The 21,386-nt window shown below is 35.9% G+C and overlaps 1 protein-coding gene across 2 annotated transcripts; it reads left to right on the plus strand.

Moving 5' to 3' along the window:
• Nucleotides 1-488: 488 nt before the first annotated feature.
• BNIP2 (BCL2 interacting protein 2) lies at nucleotides 489-18,793 on the plus strand. 2 transcript variants are annotated; one of them, XM_070421647.1, is made up of 11 exons: nucleotides 489-656; nucleotides 5,141-5,247; nucleotides 6,578-6,645; nucleotides 7,067-7,243; nucleotides 8,911-9,087; nucleotides 12,155-12,257; nucleotides 13,059-13,190; nucleotides 14,318-14,404; nucleotides 14,525-14,623; nucleotides 15,930-15,965; nucleotides 18,460-18,793. In XM_070421647.1, exons 2-11 carry the CDS (start codon nucleotides 5,198-5,200, stop codon nucleotides 18,509-18,511), a joined length of 981 nt encoding a protein of 326 aa, XP_070277748.1. In that variant the 5' UTR covers nucleotides 489-656; nucleotides 5,141-5,197; the 3' UTR covers nucleotides 18,512-18,793. The 2 variants fall into 2 exon arrangements, with proteins under 2 accessions (XP_070277748.1, XP_070277749.1); XM_070421648.1 differs by lacking the exon at nucleotides 15,930-15,965.
• Nucleotides 18,794-21,386: the final 2,593 nt, after the last annotated feature.

The following is a 21,386-nucleotide window of genomic DNA, read 5'->3' on the forward strand; positions in this document are numbered from 1 at the left end:
TTCTAAGGCTGTTCACCCTCGAGTTTTACCGAACTCTGGATTCTTCTGAGGGCTAGTTCCCCAAAATGAGGCCTCAGATACCTTTCCTCCCTTCATTTTGTCCATTTTATAATATAAAGTTATTGTAGCGATCAATAATGCCAACATAAAGAATATAAAAATGGCTATTTGGGACGCTAGGCTGCGTCCCAGCGCAGGTCAGGGTTGCGCCTACAGCCTCGGAAGGACCCCACAAAAGGTGCCCCGCCAGCTGGGCAGTAAGGAGGGCGGCCGCGCGGCGCATGCGCAAGGTGACTCTCCGCGGGCTGAGCGGGTAGGGGAGGGACTCAGGGGTTTCAAGATGATGCCGCGCGTGCGCCCGCGCCTTCGCCCGCGCCCGCGCCCGCGCCTGCGCCTGCGCCTGCGCCTCCACCGGGTGCGGCGCCTGCAAGAAGGTCCGCAGGTAGTCACTTCCGCCGGGGCTGCCCTCTGCATCCGGGTCAGCTACGCCGCTACCGCTACAGCTGCATCTGTGGCCGGGGTCCTGGGCTCGAGTCTCCATTGCGGTCCGAGGGGAGCGGGCTCCGCTCGGCGCTACCTTCTGCGACCTGGCCGTCAGCCCCACGTCGCCGGCCTGGAGGGGCGAAGAAGACGAGGGGGCCAAGGCTTCCTCCGGGGTGAGTGCGGCCCGGGAGGGCTGGGCATGCCGGGTGCGGGCTGGGAACCAGCGTAGCGGCGAGCGTCCGAGGGTCGCGTGCCCCCGGCGGGCCAGAGAGAGGCAGCGCGGAGGGTTACCCTTGTTGGGGGGCGCCCTAGAACCTGCCCGGTGGCGCTTCCCGGATCCCGCCCAGAGTCGGCCCCCGCCCTTGGCTCGGCTCCTGTTTGCTTGGCCACCCTTGCACCTCCACCCCCTTTTCCGTTTCTGGGGTTGTACACCGGCTGCAACCTACCCCCTTCCCGACCCTCCACTCCTGCACACACCCCGGTCTGGGTGCGGTGACTGGGCCACGTCCGCCCCCTGTTTGTGACCAGCCTCCGTCCCGGTGCAGAACAAAGAAACCTGGACTTCTGCTGTGCCTCCTGCCTTCCGAGAGTCAACACGGAAGCGGCATCTGCCATCAGGGCGTCAGTAGACCTTCCCGCTGGGAAAGCCGGGTTTCTGCGTGCATTCGGACGCTATCTTTTGCCTAAGTATCTGGCGAAAAATGGTTTCGGTGTCCTGGGTGCATTTGATGCCATTGGGGATCTAGGCCAACTCACGTGAAATGAAAACTTTATTTGGTTCTGCTGCCTTGCTTTGAAACTTCCCTTGTCTGTTCCGGGAGCTCTTTTTTCTGCCAAGAGCCGTTTGGATATTTATAACATCATTCGAGGGCCACTCAAAATTATCAACTTAAAAATTAGCCCGCTGTCTTGGGTCATCCATTTAATTAACGCACCCCGAATGCCGTGGCAGGGCCAGGCCGAATGATTTCCCAGGCCACACGCTCCCCGCCCCTGGAGGTGGTCGTGGAGCCTTCCACATAGTGGAAGTGAGTGATTGCATTTTTCATCCTCACCTTTTTTTTTTATTTTTTATGAAGAGATCTATTTCTCCTAATGCTTAACTTCTTAACTTTTTAAGTTAAATGTATTCTTTCTCTGATCCTTTGTAATTCGCAATTTGTAAATGATAAGATTCTTCAAAATTGCACCTGAAGTTAGTTATTACCCTGCAGACTATTTTCTTGATGATCTTACACTCCTTCTCCTATTTCTTTTCATTTTACATTTTCTCTGAGCTCTATTAGTCTTCATAATCTTCTCTATTGCAGCCTGCTATTGTTGGGCTTAGACAGGAAGTATTACAGGTCCGCGTCTGCAAACGTGTCAGTATTGTTGGCGTCATTAGGCATTACAAGACCTTTGAAGCTAAGTGTCACCAAATCTGGCATTACAGGCTTATTCTGTGTAAAGTTGCCAGTGAACTGGAGACACTGCTGTGTTAGAAGCAGTCTGGGCCTGGGAACCAGGGTGTAGTGTCATTTGCCTCAGATATGTGATAAATCGAGGATAATAACACCAGTGTTTTTTATACCTCACAAAATAGTTGGTTGGAACATATGAAATGATGAATGTGCACGTGGTTAGTAAATGTGAAAAGCCCTCTTTGGGGAAGCAGTTCTGTTCATTCCGTCAGGAGTAATGCTGGTAGAAGGAGCAGGGAGGAAGGAAGGTGTGGAAGAAAGGAAGTAGTATATTTAGCCAGATCTGAGAAATTAACCCTGGCTGGCGGTGGATTGAAAGACGTCTTGTTAAGCTTACCTTCTGTAAAGCAGAATACTAGCATAATATGATGATAGTAACATCCCAAAATTATAATATTTGTAACTACAAGAAAGTGTTAGAGATCAGTTATTAGACTTCAATCCTTTAAAAGGTCTCAGCATGTGTCTTTTATAGGTGGGATAATTATTCTTTGCTTTATTTTCACAATTTTAAGAAAAGTCAGCACCATTATAATTTTTCTTAAATTTTGTGTTAACATTTCTGATAGAGTATCTCATTTCATTCTTTGTTTTAATGGACCTATAATTGACATAGAACACGTTAGTTTCAGGTGTACGTGATTTGATATTTGTATATATTGTGACAATGTTCACCACAATTAAGTCGAGTTAATATCCATCACCACACAGTTACAAAAATTTTTTTCTTGTGCTGAGAACTTTTAAGGTCTACTCTTGTAGCAACTTTCAAATATATAATACAGTATTAATTGTAGTCACCATGCTGTACATTACATCCCCAGAATTTACTTTATAACTAGAAATTTGTGCTTTTTGGCCCCCTTCACTCATTTGGCCCATCAATCTGTTCTGTGTATCTATGAGCTCAGTTTTAATTTTTTGTTTTTGTGTTGCTTTTTAGATTTCCACATGTAGGTGAAGTCATACAGTATTTGTCCTTCACTTAGCATAGTGCCCTCGAGGTCCATCCATTTTGTTGCAAATGGCAACATCTTCCTTTAAGTGCTGAATAATATTCCTGTGTGTGTGTGTGTGTGTGTGTGTGTACACGTGTACGTACACATATACACATACCACATTTTATCCATTCATCCATTTATGAGCACTTAAGTGGTATCCATATTTGGCTATTGTAAATAATGCTGCAGTAAATATGGAAGTGCACATATCTTTTTGAAATAGATTTTATTTCCTTTGAATAAATACCCAGAGTGGAATTGCCGACTCATATGGTGGTTCTACTTTTATTTTTTTAAGGAACCTTTATACTGTTATCCAGGTAGCTGCACCAATTTATATTCTCACCAACAGTGTACAAGGATTCTTTTTTTCTACGTCCTCCCCAGTGCTTATTTCTTGTCTTTTTTTGTACTAGTCACTCTTACAGGTGTGAGGTGACATTGGGTCATTTCATTCTAAAAAACCTACATGACAAGAAAGCATATAGGATTTTTCCAGGAGTGCTTGGTGATCTTCATAAACACATAGGATGGCCTAAATTATTTTCCTGTAATGCTAACAGTGTTGCCAAACTCATAGGAAAAGTGAACATAAATATTTAGAATGAATCCCTTTCACTTAAATGAGGAAGTGAAAAGCTTGCCTGGGCATTTCCTTCTGCCAACTGTAATTGATTTCAGCATAGATGTGGTTACTAGTACCTATTCCAGCAGCAGTGTTAAACTACATAATAGTAAAGTTACCATGTAAAATTATAATTCAGACAGTTCTAAATATGATCTTAAAATTTAACTTTTGCTTATACTGCTAAGCTGCACTGGGGAAATCCCCTTCTTGGTGGTAAAGGAGGAAATCCATTATCTCCTTGATTTTTAACCTCACTAAAGCGAACGACTGTTTTTAATTTATCTCTATGACCTTCACTCATAGCTGGCAAAAGTAATGAAATGCCACAGCTACCATAAGTCTGTTGAGAAATCAGGTTATTCCTGTTGCATTGGGTTATTTTATTTTTCAAATATATTTTTATTGATTTCAAAGAGGAAGGGAGAGGGAGAGAGAGAGAGATAGAAACATCAGTGATGACAGAGAATCATTGATCGGCTGTCTCCTACATACCCCCTACTGGGGATGAGCCTGCAACCTGGGCATGTGCCCTTGACTAGAATTGAACGCAGGACCCTTCAGTCTGCAGTCCAGCGCTCTATCCACTGAGCCAAACCAGCTAGGGCTGCATTGGGTTATTTTAACAAATAGTCTCTTAAATTATTATTTCCTCATTCCTTTTCCCCTCATTCTAATTTACAAAAATGGGAAGCAGCCAGTTAACTTCTAAATCAGCAATATCCTTCAGTGATTGTGCTTATATTGCTCCTTTCTTGTTTGTTTCCTGTTATTAGAGCTGCTGATAAAGTTCTTCCAAGAACAGTACTCTCTCAATTGTTTCAACTGTTTTTATCTACCTAGTGTACTTTTCCGCCTAAAGTTTGCGACGAAATGTTTAAGAGTGAATATATCTTTCACTCTCCTCTCCAAACTAGCCACGTTTATACACTCTGCTGTATTAACATCACATGATTCAGTATGACATTAAAGTAAAAATTGAATGAATTGGCTGAGAGAGCGGAAATACTCAGGCTCTCTGTATTTAGAGGGGTTGTTTTCTAATGGTATACATGTTCAAGGGGTAACACCGCTAAAAGACATGGTTTATCTTCTAGACCAGGGGTGGGCAAACTTTTTGACTCAAGGGCCACAATGGGTTCTTAAACTGGACCGGAGGGCCGGAACAAAAGCATGGATGGAGTATTTGTGTGAACTAATATAAATTCAAAGTAAACATCATCACATAAAAGGGTACGGTCTTTTTTTTTTTTTTTTTTTAGTTTTATTCATTTCAAAAGGGCCGGATCCAGCCCGCGGGCTGTAGTTTGCCCACAGCTGTTCTAGACTTATAACCTGGGACACATGCATTTTTGCAACTAAAAACAACTATGAAAATATATATATATATATAATTTTCTATTCAAATTTCTTTTTAAATGGTAGTTGCAACCCAGTAAATTGATTTTATGACCAGACCATTGAGCTAAAGCTAGAGGTGTGAGCTAAAATATAAGATTATTGTACCTTTTCAGCCAATAAAAAGTAAAATGACAAATAAGTTGTTATAAATTTTTCTCTTTTCACAGGACATTGGCTCTCTGGATTATCAGGAGTTTGTAGTTGACATTGAGTCCAAGCTGAGGATGGAAGGTGTAGAACTTAAGGAAGAATGGCAAGATGAAGATTTTCCAATGTAAGCAGTGCTTATAAATGAAAATAAATTTAGAACAAAACTTCAAACTTTTTTTATTCTGATGTCACCTATTAAATGACTATTGGGTTTAATGTTCTGCTTTTAATCTTTTTAAAAATGTATTAAATATGCCCTAACCGGTTTGGCTCAGTGGATAGAGCGTCGGCCTGCAGACTAAAGGGTCCCAGGTTCGATTCTGGTCAAGGGCATGTACCTTGGTTGCGGGCACATTCCCAGAGGGGGTTGTGCAGGAGGCAGCTGATCGATGTTTCTCCCTCATCGATGTTTCTCTCTATCCCTCTTCCTTCTTCTCTGTAAAATATCAATAAAATATATTTAAAAATAAAAATAAAATAAAATAAATGTATTAAATAAATAAGCCAGGCTTTCCCAGATCATGTGGCCGGCTACCTTGACAGATTTGCATTTGTATTTACAATTGTATTGGCACCAATAGAGTTGATTAGAGTTGATAGAAAAAGCACAAAGGCAAACCTTTTTATTTCCAATTTTATTGAGAAATAATTGACATACATCACTCTAAATTTTAAAGACCTACCACATGATGGTTTGCAGATCTTATATTTAAATGTTGTTTCCATGCCATCATGGTTAGAAAACCATCCAGTGCATAGTAAGGTTCCATAGCAGTTGCAAGGGATTGGTGAGAGTACTGAGTCATTGCATAGTACCTGATGATAATAGTAATATGGAAATGCTAATACTCAAAGCAATTACCATAGTCCCATTGTGAGCAATGATTTAGCTTCATCATACATTGTATCATGTATCACATTAAATTTATGCATTTGAATTATATTTGTTTAGTAGGTTTATAATTTTTATATTTGTTTTATAGTTGTATTATAGGGCAGTTACATAAGGAATTTGTATTTACTTTTGTGTTACTGATATAAATATGTCAGTCAACTCTGACAATCTGAAAATATTTTCTTTAAAAGTGTTTTGTAAAGTCAATTTTTTACATAATTGTTTTTATAAGCCTTTTTTTTTTTTTTAATCTTCACCTGAAGATATTTTTCCATTGATTTTTAGAGAGAGGGGAAGAGACAGTGAGAGAGAAACATCAAGTGAGAAAGACACATCAATTAGTTGCCTTCCACACGAGCCCCCATCAGGGCTGGGGATGGAACCTGCAACCCAGGTACGCCCTTGACCAGAATCAAACCCAGGAACCTTCAGTCCGAGGGCCAATGCTCTATCCAATGAGCCACGCCAACTAGGGCTATAAGCTATTTTTAATAGAACTTGGGACTTGAAAAAAAATTTTTTTTAATTTCTTACTTAAAAGTATGTCTTTGTCTTCTAGACCATTACCAGAAGATGATAGTATTGAAGCAGATATATTAGCTGTAACTGAACCAGAGAACCAGCCTGGTAAGAACTTGACACTTTTAGTTTCAGTAAAGTGATAGACTGTGCTATTTTTGAACACATTTCTTTGTCAAGGGAAAAATATACTTGGTGTTTGTTTCATCATAGAGAGCAAAAGATAAGTTGAGTGTTGAGGAAAGAATTTTTGGAATACTTTAGAGGTTTTTGGAAATTTCTACACTAAAGGCATGAGAGTAGATCATTTTTAGTAGTAGAGGTGACTATGAGATCTGCCTCTATTTAAAAAGATGTATCTTTGCTGGGATACACCATCTTGCCATGAGGTAGAAGCAGTCGTGATCAAAATCCAAAGTTGTAAATTAGTGCTTTGAGATTGTGTTTAATTTTATTTTTCCTAAGGATGAAGTGGTGGACATTTAAACATTCCTTCTAATACATCTTTCACTTGGTTTACCCATTCCAGGCTCACTAGAAGTTAATGGAAATAAAGTAAGAAAGAAACTAATGGCTCCAGACATTAGCCTGACCCTGGATCCTAGTGATGGCTCTGTGTTGTCGGATGATTTGGATGAAAGTGGGGAGATTGACTTAGATGGCTTAGATACACCATCAGAGAACAGTAATGAATTTGAGTGGGAAGGTAATGTTTCATTGTTTTTATCTAAGTTTTATTAATGAATGTTTGTCTTTATATACATGCGTGTTTTTTGTAATGGCATTCTCATAGGATAATTGGAAAAAACTTAAAACTTGATGTTAAAATTAATGATTAAGGGATTTTGTTGAAATATGTTATTTTTTATAAAGTTCTCTTTTTTTTCCTTTTTTACTAAGGTATGAAATTTTGCTAACTGAATATTCTCGAGGCTTTCAAACTATTTTTAGTAGATTACACAGGTGGCTTTTTTTTTTTTTCTCAATTGCTGTGAAGTTACATTTTTTTCATGGTCACTCCCAAAATATTGCTTGATAATTATGGCATAGTCTTACGTTCAGTTGATCCACTAAAAAAAAGCTTTGAAGAGACATATAATTTAGGAGATGTGCTAAAAGTAGTTAAGGGTTTGCAGAGAGAGAGTCCTAAAGGGAGTTTTTTGAGGATGATTTAAAAAAAAAAAAAAAATAGGTTTGCTGATATTGCTGCACTTTGTAAACAACCAGCTTGAATTAATGTATACTCTAGCCTCAGTTTTATATTCGTCATCATTTGTTATTTGAAATCCAAAGGAATTTGCATGTGTTTTGCTTCGCGTGCTTTCTGTAATTAGATACTTGTTGGCTACAGTGTCTTTGTAAAGTTGATAATTTATATGTATATACCATCTTTGAAATTATTTTTACTTCAAAGCAGTATTTAGCACTAAGTATATTATCTACAGTGAAGTGTAAGATCCTTGATGTGCTGTACCTTTTGTTCCTTTTTTCTTCCCTGTTTATTGGTTCAATAAACAGTCCAGTAAGAAGCAATATTTTATAAAGATACTGAAATAGTTTTCTGCCTATTTGTTTTGTTTCTTCTTTCTTTAATGCATCTCTAGTCATTTCCTGGAAGGATATTTTCCGTTAACTGCTTTGTCTTGGAAACAAACAACTAACATCAGTAGGTTTCCCCTCCCCCCATCTTTTGGTAAGGACTATGATACTAAAATTTTGAAAATCAATACAGCATTAAAAATCATCTAAAATACAATCTTGAAATATAAATTACACCTAATCATTGGTGCTTATGCTTTGGCTAATGTCAATTTAAAATATACTTTTGCATGTATACTTAAGAATATTATCAATAAATTTCTGCTTTAAAAAACTGATCAAATGAGCAGTAATCATTGACTGGTTAACCACTTCCTACTGCTATAATGTTTGGGGAATAATTTATGTGCTCAATAACAACAAAAAATGATTGGCTCCCAGATAATTAAGTAACCTATAGTGTTGATAACTGTCAAGGACAGTCTTGTTATAAACAGAATCTGGAAAGGCATTGTAGGGCCAGTGTACTAAGATTTTGATGGCTGTATGAATTATCTTTTCTGAACTTACAGATATACCTTGTACTGCAATTAGGTGCTTTCTGAATTAGGCAATCCAAAAAAAGTTAAAGAACCATGATTTCCAAAAGCATAAAATGACTTCATCTGAAGAGCAAGCCTTTCCTTCTATTATGAAAGAAATATTTAATATTCCACAAAAAGTATAATGAAAAAGTCTCCAAACATTCTAATTAGATAGCAAAGTGGTTAACATGTAATTTTATTTTGTGGTATAAGTAACAATTTGGGATTCAAAAACCTTTTATTTTGACAGATGATCTTCCAAAACCCAAAACTACTGAAGTTATTAGGAAAGGCTCAATTACCGAATACACAGCAGAGGAGGAAAAAGAAGATGGACGACGCTGGCGTATGTTCAGAATTGGAGAACAGGACCACAGAGTTGATATGAAGGCCATTGAACCCTATAAAAAAGTTATCAGTCATGGAGGTAAGAGTTACCTAAGATTGTTTAGATTTTTTAATGCAACATCAGAAACCTAATTGCTTAAAGAAACTCTCCCTTGAGATATTATGTAATTTTGAAAAAATAATAAATATTTATCATGCCATTTTAGTGACATAACAGGTTTGAACTAAAAGAATAAAACCAGCATTTAAATATCATTAATACATGCACTATAGTAAGTTCAAAAGTTCTAAGAATGTGCAATGAAAATTCTCCCTCCCACCCTATCCCTTGACACCATCCCCAAAACTGAGACTTTCTCCCCTTTTGTATCCATTTATAATTTATATATGCAGTGAAATGTTCTAAACCGTTTTTGTAGCATTTGCAAATTTCTTTTTTTTCCAGCTTCATGGAGATATAATGGACATATAACATTGTATTATAAGTTCAAGATGTATAGCATGTTGATATGATACCCTTGTATATTGTAAAGTGATTACCACCATAGCCTTAGCTAACACCTGCATCAGATTACATAATTACTATTTCTTTTTTGTGATAAGAACATTTTGAAATCTTAGCAACTTTCAAATACATAACTCAGAATTACTAACTATTGTCACCGTGCTATACATTAGATCCTCAGAACTTATTCATCTTCTAACTGGAAGTTTGTACTCTGACACATCTCCCCTTTTCCTGCATCCCATAGTAACCACCATTCTAGTCTTTTTTTCTGAGTTTGGGTTTTTTTAGATCCCACATATAAGTAATATCATATTTGTTTTTATTCTGTCTGACTTATTTCACTTAAAAATGTTCTAATCTTAAGTGTATAGTTCATTTAGTTTTGACAAATACCCATATAACCATATATACCCCTAAAGCCTACACCCCTAGACATACAGAACATTTTCATACTCCCTCCCAAGGATTACCTCTCCAGTAACCACTATTCTAATGTCTACCCTCTGGTTAGTTGTACCTGTTATAGAATTTCATGTAACTGGAGTCATATGGTGTACACTCTTTGATCTACTTCTTTTGCTCAGCCTAATGTTTTTGAGATTCATCCATGTAGTTGCCTGCATCTGTAGTTTATTTCTTACTACTGAGTGGCTTTCCCTTGCATGGGTAAGCCACAGTTTGCTTATCTAGCTTTCTTTTGATGGACATGTTAGTTGTTTCAAATTTGGGCTATCGTTATTAAAACTGCAATGAACATTCTTATACAGTCTTTTATGGATATAAGTAAAACCTGGCTTTTTAAACTATGATTCTTAATTTACCTTAAAACCCTGAACAAATCATTCATCTTTACTACAAAGTAGAAAACCAGTTCATTCCACATTTTTATGTAGGTTCTACCTTGCATATTTGTGGGTTATACAAAAATATAAGGCTTTTTGCCCCTTCCCCTAAGAAATTTATAAGTCAAATAGGTAAAGCTATGAAGACAATTATAACTTCTGTCAGTCCGTCTTTGCTGTATATAGAAGTTTACCTTGGCATTGTGCAAACAGTGCTAGAATGTTAGTGCTAGCCAAAATGCAACTCACTCTAGAGCATGTCATGTTACCTGAAATCCTTCTAATGCAGGCAGGGAGCCACATAGGTCAAGCTGATAGGTTTTATCATATAGAATTATTTCCACTTAATTTACTCTCTGCCAAAGGCACCCCCTTGCTTATTTCTATAGTCTTCATTCATCTGAGAGCAATTCACTTGAATATTTGCAGTTACATTATTCTGCCTAATTTAATCTTACTCAGATGAAAAACAAAACACCACCACAGGATAATATAGATCAGGAAGTCCACAGACATATTAATTCAGATAGTTCATACAAAGCAGGTTGTGAGATGTAGCTCATGGCTTAAACACAATATTTTTCAGAAATAATACTTTATTTTTCTTAAAATAATTAGGGTAAGTGTATCTTACTGAATTTATCACTATATTTTGTGACTAAGGGATTAAGAAAGATAAGATTTTAATGTATTTGAAATGTTCAAATCTTTTTAGTGCATGTTTGCAAACAATGGAAAAGAAAGTTACAGCAAAAATATTTGTTATTGGATACACTTAATATCTAAACATTACAATTCAAAAATACACATTTTAGCTCTGTTTTTCTAGAATTATATCAGAGAGATGATGTTTTCTTAGGTATTAATGCCCTAAAATCTACAAAACATAGGCAATGTTGAATGTAACTCTTTATTTATTTATTTATTTTGTTTTTGTTTTTGAAATCCTCACCAAAGGATATTTTTCCATTGATTTTTAGAGTGCGTGGAAGAGAGAGGGAAAGACAGAGAGATATATCGATATGAAAGAAACACATCAATTGGTTGCCTCCTGCACGAGCCCCGACCAGGGCCCAGGCTGGGGAGGAGCCTGCACCCGAGCTACGTGCCCTTGACTGGAATCAAACCCGGGACCCTTCAGTTCACAGGCTGACGCTCAAACCAGCTAGGGTGAATATAACTTTTTTAAAAAGCATCTGTTTAGCTCAGTTGCTGTGGCTCAGTTGGATGAGCGTCATCCCATGCCCTAGAGGTTGCTGGTTCAATTCCCAATCAGGGAACACGCCCGAGTTGCAGGTTCAATCCCTAGTACGGGGCCTGTAGGAGGCAACTGATCGATGTTTATCTCTTCACTGTTTCTGTCTCCCTCTCCCTTCCCCTCTCTGAAATCAATAAAAACATATATATTTTTTAAAGACTTAAAAAAAAAAAAAGCACCCACTCTAACCTGAGTTGCATTAGAATGTTTTATTGCAGATATTGTTGTATCGTGTCTCCTTGGGTTATATTGTTATATTTGTTTACTTGTTAAAACAAGTCTGGCTTTCTGATTATGCTGGTTTAAGTGGATTTCTGCTTTTTATGCCCACCCTTTCCTCTTCATCAAATGTTATTGCTGTCTTTCTGACAAGAGGGTATTTAAAGATCTAAAAAAAAAAAAAAACCACACATACAACTCTTTGATCCAAAATTTTGTGGAAGGTAAACCACTTATACTCTAGCAACCATACAGATGTCCTCTGAAAAATCTTCAGAGTAAAATCATGCTGGTGATTTTATCTTTGGTTTCTTTTCAGGATATTATGGGGATGGATTAAATGCCATTGTTGTGTTTGCTGTCTGTTTTATGCCTGAAAGTGGTCAACCTAACTATAGATACCTGATGGACAATCTCTTTAAGTATGTATATCTTCACAAAAATGTTTGGACAGAATTCCGAGTTAATTAGATGTCCAATTTAAGGAATTGAAGTTTAGCTGGGTAAAAATTAAAAATATCCCAAGTCTGGTTGTTTTTAAGTACTTATTCTTTAGCATTATGAAACAATTTGTTTTTCAACTTGACTGAAAAAAAATTATTATTTTAAAACTGGAAGGGATATTTCAGATGATCTGTTCCAGCTTCTCTATTTTATAGTTGAGGACACATTGAGGATAAAGAAGTGACTTTTTAATTTCAAAATTACATGACTAAATTACATTTAGCCCTGAAAAGCCAAATGTAACTAAGCTGACTCAGTTCTATTGTATTTCCACAAAGTCATTCTATTTCTCAAATTAGTGCAGTTTTTTAAAAACTTTTTTGTGGAAAGTTTCAAACCTATACAAAAGTAAAGAGCAGTGTATTGAATCTTTGTGTACCAATCACCCAATTCCACAATCATCAATTTAGACTTCATTCCCACAATTCAAACTTCCCCCACTGTATAATTTTGAAGCAAATCCCAGACATCATATTTCATCTATAAACATTTCAATGTGTATTTCTAAAAGGTAACTCAACCAATGTTATCCCAATAAATGTAATTAATTTTAAAAATAAACAAGATAACTTTAAAAAAAATAACCATTATACCAACTAATGCTGTTAAAATTTTAATTGGTTTTTCTATCATTGAGGAGAGGGTAGGGAACTGTATAATTTGGATAACCTAGTTTGGTTCACAAAACTGTTATTTAAAGTTTTAATTTGCTTTTACAGGTATGTTATTGGCACTTTGGAACTATTAGTAGCAGAAAACTACATGATAGTTTATTTAAATGGTGCAACGACGCGAAGGAAAATGCCTAGTCTGGGTTGGCTCAGGAAATGCTATCAGCAGATTGATAGAAGGTACTATAAATACAAGTTGACAGCTAGTCTGAATAATTTGTATAATGGCCTTATTATATTTTCTGTTGGCACTTAAAGGTGCCATGTATACACTTCCTAAATTACATTTATTAATTTCATAGAAAGTTTCTATTTTCTCAATACAGTATTTTTAAATGTTATGAAGGAAATTAGTTTTGATCTGTTTTATAAAGAATAACTTTAATTCCTTAAAACAGATTTATATAATAGCTCTTTATTTCTCCTTATTTATACCACGCTGAACATTTTCCAGTAATTTACGTTTTGGGGAGAGGATGGAGAACTTGGTACATTTTCTATTTTATTACATTCTGACTTTTGCCTAAGTTATAGTGTTAGCATATTTTATGTTACGGTGCTTATTTAGCTGTAATCTTCCTTTGGAATGAGCTCTAAAAGTATATTCTATTGGAAGTTAGTTAGTCATCCATGCTAATGGAAGGAACTTTGTTCCTCTGATTGGTTTGATTTGACCATAACTAATTCAAGCTAGTTTAATCAGCTCAGACCCATTAATAGGTTTCTCTTCGTATGACATGGACTCGTTCTTGTCATTTCAAAAAGATTCATAACAATCACTTTATTTAATTGCAAAATATGTGTGATAAAAGTTATTTGGTCATTTTGAATTGTCTAGAATAATGCCTTTCATTTTTAATAAAAATTTTAGACTTTGTAAGAACTCATGAGATCTAATTTATGCTGCCGGTTACTGTGGTAATCTCCACCCCCAACTTTTCGCTTGCACAGTGCCTTTCATGGTGTTGAGGAAATTAGTACCAGTTTCTTCCCAGTCCTGAAAAATGTGAACAGTTTACTTCTGTATTCAGTATTAGCCTCGACCCTTGGGTGGCAGTCCTGAAGACAAGTGCTATACATAAATGTAGCCAAAAGAAGTAAAGTTTATTTCATACCAGTAGGAGGGACCATCACAATTCAAGAGTGCATTATCTTGTATTTGACGGAATATCACATCTAAATGAAAGCACTTAGGTGAGGGATTTTCAATTAATTATTGTTTCAACTTCCATATACTTGTTGATCGCTTAACTTCTAGCATTAGGATTTGTAGAGCTTGTTAAATTTTTCTTTCTTTTTAACTCCAGGTTACGGAAAAACCTAAAATCTCTAATCATCGTACATCCCTCTTGGTTTATCAGAACACTTCTGGCTGTTACAAGACCATTTATTAGGTAATTTTTTGAATGCCATTGACATTTTTAAAAAGCAGGAACACAAACTCCTTATATGAATTTCTTGTCAGTGCTGCTGGTCAGAAATATTGAGGTAATTATTTTTATTTTCTTCCATAGCTCAAAATTCAGCCAAAAAATTAGATACGTCTTTAATTTGGCAGAACTAGCGGAACTTGTCCCCATGGAGTATGTTGGCATACCAGAATGCATAAAACAGTATGTTTTGTTTTATTTCTTTAATTGTATTGGATCTTTATATTTTGATGTGCAAGAGGTAAATATTTTTAATACTCATTTTTTCTCATTTCATAGATTGTAAGTATTTTGTAACTTCTCTTGTTTTTTGTAATAAAATAAAAAAAGAGCAAGCTAGCCCTGGCCAGTGTTGCTTAGCAGTTAGAGTGTTGGCCCGAGCACTGAAGGGTCTCCAGTTCGATTCCCAGTCAAGGGCACGTACCTGGGTTGCAGGTTCGATCCCCATCCTTGGTCAGGGTGGGTGCAAAGGTCTTTGTTCTCTCTCTCTCTCTCTCTCTCTCTCTCTCTCTCTCTCTCTCTCTCCCCCTCCCTCTCACGCTCCCCCCCTCCCCGCCCCCCCCCCCCTTTCCTCTCCTTCCCTTCCACTCTCTAAAAATCAGTAGAAAAAAATATCCTTGGATGAGGATTAACAAAACAAAAGAAGAAGCCATTTTCCAGCACCTTCCCCATAATTCACCATTTTCTTCAGTCTGTCAGTTGAAGAAATAGGAAGTATTATTTCTGGTTGTGATTCATTTATATTTGTAAAGACTGGCTAACAGTCTGAGAGATGATTTCCTGGTCAGTGCTAAAGAACATTCTCCAAATTTGGTCATGCTGCTCTCCTAATTTGAGTAAAAGCTTGTCATGACATTGAATAATATTACTAGAGAAATAAAATGTTATTTAGATCAGCATAGCCTTAATACTTTCTAGTGACTAGAATTTATTCTGTTTACCAAATTAACTTTTATCTAACCTTTTTAAAAGAGCTTGGTAGAGGTTTTTTTTGTTTTGTTTTGTTTTTGTTTTTTGTGTTTTTTTTTATATATTTTATTGATTTTTTACAGAGAGGAAGGGAGAGGGATAGAGAGTTAGAAACATCAATGAGAGAGAAGCATCGACCAGCTGCCTCCTGCACACCTCACACTGGGGATGTGCCCGCAACCAAGGTACATGCCCTTGACCGGAATCGAACCTGGGACCCTTCAGTCCGCAGGCCAATGCTCTATCCACTGAGCCAAACCGGTTTGGCGAGGTTTTTAATGTAAAATACTTGAGTATCACGGTGCTATAATGTAGAAAAAGTGTCTGTTCTGTTAATCTGAGGTTTTAGTCTGTTGAATGTGTCAAAGCCAGATTTCTTAAGTCAGTTGTGATTTTCTGTATTACTGTATTAAATATTTTTTGTTTTGCCTGCAAACCTAAATGATTTTAAGTGCCTTTTTTGAGTTTTTGTTTATCTTTATAACATGTGTATTTACTCAAATAACTCTTCCCTACCAAGGTATGAAGAAGAAAAGTTAAAAAAGAAACAAAAAAGGTATATGCACACCTTGACTGGGTTGCATCTAGACTAGTCCATTTGCATTGCACAGACTAACTTCCTTACTGGTTGGTTAGCTTGTAGACAAAGATAATAGCATTTGTAAATATAAGTACACCCCAGAATCCAAATGCAGAGTGAATCCAATGTTCCTGATGCTGCCTGTGGCTTGGATTTACTCTGTTTTAACACCATATATATTGCCAATTAGTAATTAAAGGCCACAGCCTGTGCTCCCTTCTTTTGGGTATAAATACTGATGATAAACCAGAAGAATTACTAAGAATACAATTTGAAAAATCAATTATTTTTAATATTTTATCATTTTTCCCATATTTTTTAATCTATAATTTGTGCTTTTGAATTATTTGTGCACTTTTTAAAGAAGTTATTTTACTTTTCTGGGGTTAATGATTATATTTAAAATGCACATATTCTTTGGCTAACCAACATTGATTTCTTTGTATGCTTAAATGGCCTGCTAACCAGTCAGATTCTACATGTGATAAAATACCTAAAAGATCAATGTACCATTTAATAGTTAAACACCCCGCTTTCCATCTTAATTTTAATTTTGAATACTTCTGCTTTGAGCATAACAAACTATTATCTATTAATACCTTGGCATAGAAGATGAAAGGCAAGGGTATAAAACAGCTACATTTTATATAGTAATTTTAAAAAGTGTAGGATTTGGATCTAACTTGTTAATGGACTTAAAATATTGACAATTAAATTAGCAATACAGTTTAATGCAATCTTTCTTAAGAGTTAAGGTGAGAGATTTATGTAATTATCATTTTGACCATTCTAAAGAACCAATTGTAAGTAACTGGAACATTCTTAACTTTGGACATATTTTGTCTCTGTTGATGAGCAAAAATTCAGTTGACCATGTGATAGAATAATAGCTTTACATTTCTATATGACACTTTACAATTTATCAAATAGTTTAACAGAGATATGGGCAGTGATTTTTAGATCTTGCAAATTTCTCGTTCCTTTCTAGGCATTGGCGTACATTTGCTAGATAAATGGCTGAAATTAAAAATATAACCTGTAATTGTAGAATATTTTGAAACCAGCTGCTTCATGGATTTCAAAATGAATTGCCTTTATTGATGAAATCTGCTGTATTGTGCCTTTTTACCAAGTTCTTAGTATTTAGTTATCTATTAAGTGATTTAGGCATCAGAAAAAAGTGGAACTGTACTTTTTATTTAAATGTATTGTTTGGAACCTAACACTACTATTTTATCGTGTTGGTTTTTAGGTTTTTTTTTATGTTCTCTTTTTTTTACTTTTATTTAACCTTAATAGAATCATTATGTATATCTTTTAGGTACTTCATAGTTTTTATGTAAAATTTAACCTTAAAAAATTCATAAATTCGTGTTAGCTTGAAAATGATAACATTCAAATTTTAAAAATAGAGGGGCATGTTTTTAAAACCAAAAGTTATCAGGCTAAATGTGAGTAGCTTACTTAAAGTGAAATCTCTATGATGAGTGAGTACTGATGAAAAGGACAGTTCAAAACTGAGCATTGAAGTGCAGTCATGCGTCACTTAACGATGGGGAGGGATGTGTTCTGAGAATTGTGTCGTTAGGCTATTTTTGTCACGGTGTGAACATCCACAAACCTAGATGGTACAGCCTACTGCACATCTAGACTATATGATATAGCCTGTTGCTTCTAGGCTATGTACAACATATAGCTGTACTAATACTGAACATACTATAGGCAGTTGTAACACAGTGGTAAATGTTTGTTTGTCTAAATAATTCCAAACATAGAAAAGGTACAATAAAAATATAGTGTAAAAGATAAAAAATGGTACACCTGTACAGGACACCTATCATGAATGGAGCTTGCAGGACTGGAAATGAGTGAGTGGTGAGTGAATGTGAAGGACTAGGACATTACTGTCTCGTGTGTGCTATGGCCTTACAATGTCACTAGGCGATAGGGATTTTTAGCTCCACTACAAACTTGTGGGACAGTTGTCATATATGTGGTCCATCGTTTACTGAAACATCGTTACCTGGCGCATGACTGTAGTGACATTTTAATATACCACTTAACAAAATCATTTTTGAAAGAATTGTTTTTCCTACCACTCACTTTTCACTTAGATCCCTACCCCAGCTGTGCTACAGTCCAACATTTCAGTATGCACTGTTGTTCAGGATGTAATGTTCAGGAAAGTTCAGTAATTTGAACTTTTAATAAAGTTATGTGCATTTATTTGTACATAAGTATTTTATAATTTTTAAAAAAACAACAGTTAGGTTTCTTGTCAGTGTTGTCTTGACTTTAAAAATTATCTTTCCTTGTTGGGGAAATGTTTGGTCACCTTTTTACTGTGTCTGCTTCTTGGCAAAGCTTTGTTTTTAACAGAATAATATTCTATGCTAAAAGTAATTATTTTTAAGAAGAAAATTATTCAGTTGCTAGTGTTTTATTATCTATATTGTTTTTCATTAAACAGAGTTGATCAAGAGCTTAATGGAAAACAAGATGAACCAAAAAGTGAACAGTAAGTTTGGCATCTAGTCCAAACAAGACTGAAGAATGTGCTGATGAAGCAGTGCTCTTTTTTGCATTTACAATGCATTTATTGGCCCTGATTTTTATGTAACCTGTTACAAAATCGACTTGACTTTTTCTCAATGGACTTTTGTATAAGGGACTGTTCACTACTGTTTTGGTTTATAAATCTCTTGAATTTAGCTCTTTACTAGCTAATGATAATGTAATCGTTTTATATTTTATATTGCTTAAAGCAGAGATCCACACTTTATATAAAGTGGTTTTTGCATTTGTTTATTGAATGATGCGTCTTCTTCAGTAAAATATTTATATGCCTAATTGGTCAAGGAAAGAGATAATATATATTTTTATGTTTTGAGCAATATTTTTTAATGTATACCTGTCTTTTGGAAGAATATGCAGATAAATAAGACCATGATTTTATAAAGTGCATGTTAGAATTTTTGTGTTTTATAAATGACTAACTACATTTCTTGGGTAACTTAAAAAAACGAAGTGGCTCATAAGGTTAGGGACAATTAAACTGGTTCTCATGAATACCCAAAGGTCATGCATATAATCTAAGTAGATTAGTACCATCCTAAGCTTTTTTAATCACTTAACATATATTGTTCCTTAATTCAGAAGCACAATTACAAGTGTAATGCACACTTTTTCCTTTTTAAACTTAAAGACAACTTAAAAAGCCAGTTTTAGAACTGGAGAATTTAAGAGGGTAAGAATTGATGTTTGTACATATATGTATATATATGGGACATTTTATTTTCTGGCCAAAAGACAGACCTTTATAAAAATCTTAGATTTGTTCACTAATGTGAAATAAGCTGCTTCCAGGGTATCACTGTTGTGAATTTGTGTGGGTGCAGTGTACTATTCAGAGAACATGATGAGTTATTCACTGTTACTACTTTTTTGTAGAAAACAGGAGCTGCTTTTTTAATTGCTCCCAATGTGGGCACTTTACCATAATACTTCCATATCAGTTATTTGGACTTGGTAGGTAGTCAGATACAGTATGTTTTCACATTTCCTATAAGTTAAGCTATTTTCTAAATCATAGAGCATCATTGTATTATACTGTTTTGGATGACACATTTGATATAGCATGTAAACTCCTTGTTTAATTTGGTAAATACCTTGACTCTACATTGAAATCAATTGTACTTATGCCTTGAAAAAGAACTAAATTTACCCACGAAGTCATCCTAAAAGCAGATTGGTCTAATGTTGTGTCATATACTTGTGTGACTCATACATTTGGTAAACTCCAAATTTGAGGGTCACATCACATTCCAGTCCTTCTTATAAGGTAATTTACAAGAGTGTCCTGGAGTAGCATAATTGAAGTGGATGAGAGCTAAACTTTTAAGATTCATTCTATTCTGGACTGAAGACACATGTGGCTTTTACCATTTCCGCTTTTAGTATAAAGTTCCTATTACAAAAGGGAATTTTTCTTTACCTTTTGTGCTCTTCAGTCATAAACTTGCATGCTAACTTAAATCCAATTAAGGGGGATGTTGGAGGATTCCCAGGATGAGATGCCCTCAGTTGCCTCCTGACTTGACTTGGATCCAGCAGCTATAGGCAGATCCCAAACTAATGTCACTATAGTGAATAAAATCACACCCTTATTGCTTGCTTAAATGTTAGAGACACTTTGTACTGAAACACCAAATTAACATTAATTTAGGTATTCCTTCTGACTTCACTATATAAGGATGATGAGAATAAAGGATAATACTGAATTTAATTGTGATTAGAATCTATATTTGTAGAGTGCTTTAGCCTTTTATCTACAAGTCTTCATCTGGCTCAGAATGGGCTGAGCTTTATTAAAATGGGTGGTTTTCCTCTACATCAAGTACCCCGTTCAGTTTCAACTTTATTATGTTTATTGACTTTTCCTTTTGTAAGCATTGTTTCTAACTACAGATCCAACTTGTTACAAAAATGATGTGTTCTTCAAATAATTTTTAAAAGTAGAACATTAAGATTCAGAAGGTACAGTGATAACACTGGAATATAACAAAAGGGATGTGCTGTGAGTCACTAGATTCAAAGGATACCTGCTCTCACCTACACCTTAATGGAATCTGGTATAGGGACATGCCCCATAATAAATGTTTCATAATTGTAAGACTTAAAACTTAAGTAGGTTAGAAGAAAAGCATTTATTAAATTTGTAATTTGTAGTTATGTTAACATTTCCCCCAAAGCATTCAATTTTAATTTTACACTGTTGATAGGAACAAAGTGCAGATATTTATATTATTTTATCTTCCTGCTGGGGTTATGGATCTAACTTAACTGGTTTAATTTGATGGTTCTTTCACTTTTTGTGTTATACTTGGGCTTTGAGTGCCTTTTTTTAGTCAGTAGTTTCTCATATAAAGTAATTTGTGTTCTACTTGGTTATATTCCTAAGTACCACCAAGGAAAGATGCTATATTGACCCCATAGTTTAAGCTTAATAGTCTTTAACTCTGGAAATCGGGGGATAGGTAATAAAGAAATAGGATTCTAAGTAGAGCCCAGCAGGTAGTTGGAAAAGGTAACAAAACAAGGAAGTAAAAGAAAGAAAACTATGAAGGGGTAAAGAGTTAGCTGTTACCTAAGATGCCACTGAATGTGTCCCTGTTACATTCAGTACGGGCAGCTGTTGGTACCATTTTGTGTATCCAGCAGGAAAACCTACATGCTACACACAGAATATGTGAAGGGGGAAGGGCTGATACTTATAATGATAATTCATATTTTCTTCTGCTATGTCCCTTCATACAGAAGCAAGTTTGAACAAAGAGGGTCAGCAATTTATAGTGCACAAGTTAAAGTTTAGGACTAGGTTATTTTTCATATGTCATG

The sequence above is a fragment of the Myotis yumanensis genome, unplaced genomic scaffold (genome assembly GCF_028538775.1).
Source record: "Myotis yumanensis isolate MYYU_CA2020_CCGP unplaced genomic scaffold, mMyoYum1.0.hap1 SCAF_1, whole genome shotgun sequence".
Classification (NCBI taxonomy): Eukaryota; Metazoa; Chordata; class Mammalia; order Chiroptera; family Vespertilionidae; genus Myotis; species Myotis yumanensis.

Excerpts from the sequence above, each read along its gene's own strand:
- BNIP2 (XM_070421647.1), top strand. The coding sequence starts at position 5,198 with ATGGAAGGTGTAGAACTTAAGGAAGAATGGCAAGATGAAGATTTTCCA. Across the intron at positions 9,088-12,154 it reads AAAAGTTATCAGTCATGGAG|GATATTATGGGGATGGATTA; the intron begins GTAAGAGTTACC and ends GTTTCTTTTCAG. Across the intron at positions 15,966-18,459 it reads TTAAAAAAGAAACAAAAAAG|AGTTGATCAAGAGCTTAATG; the intron begins GTATATGCACAC and ends TTCATTAAACAG.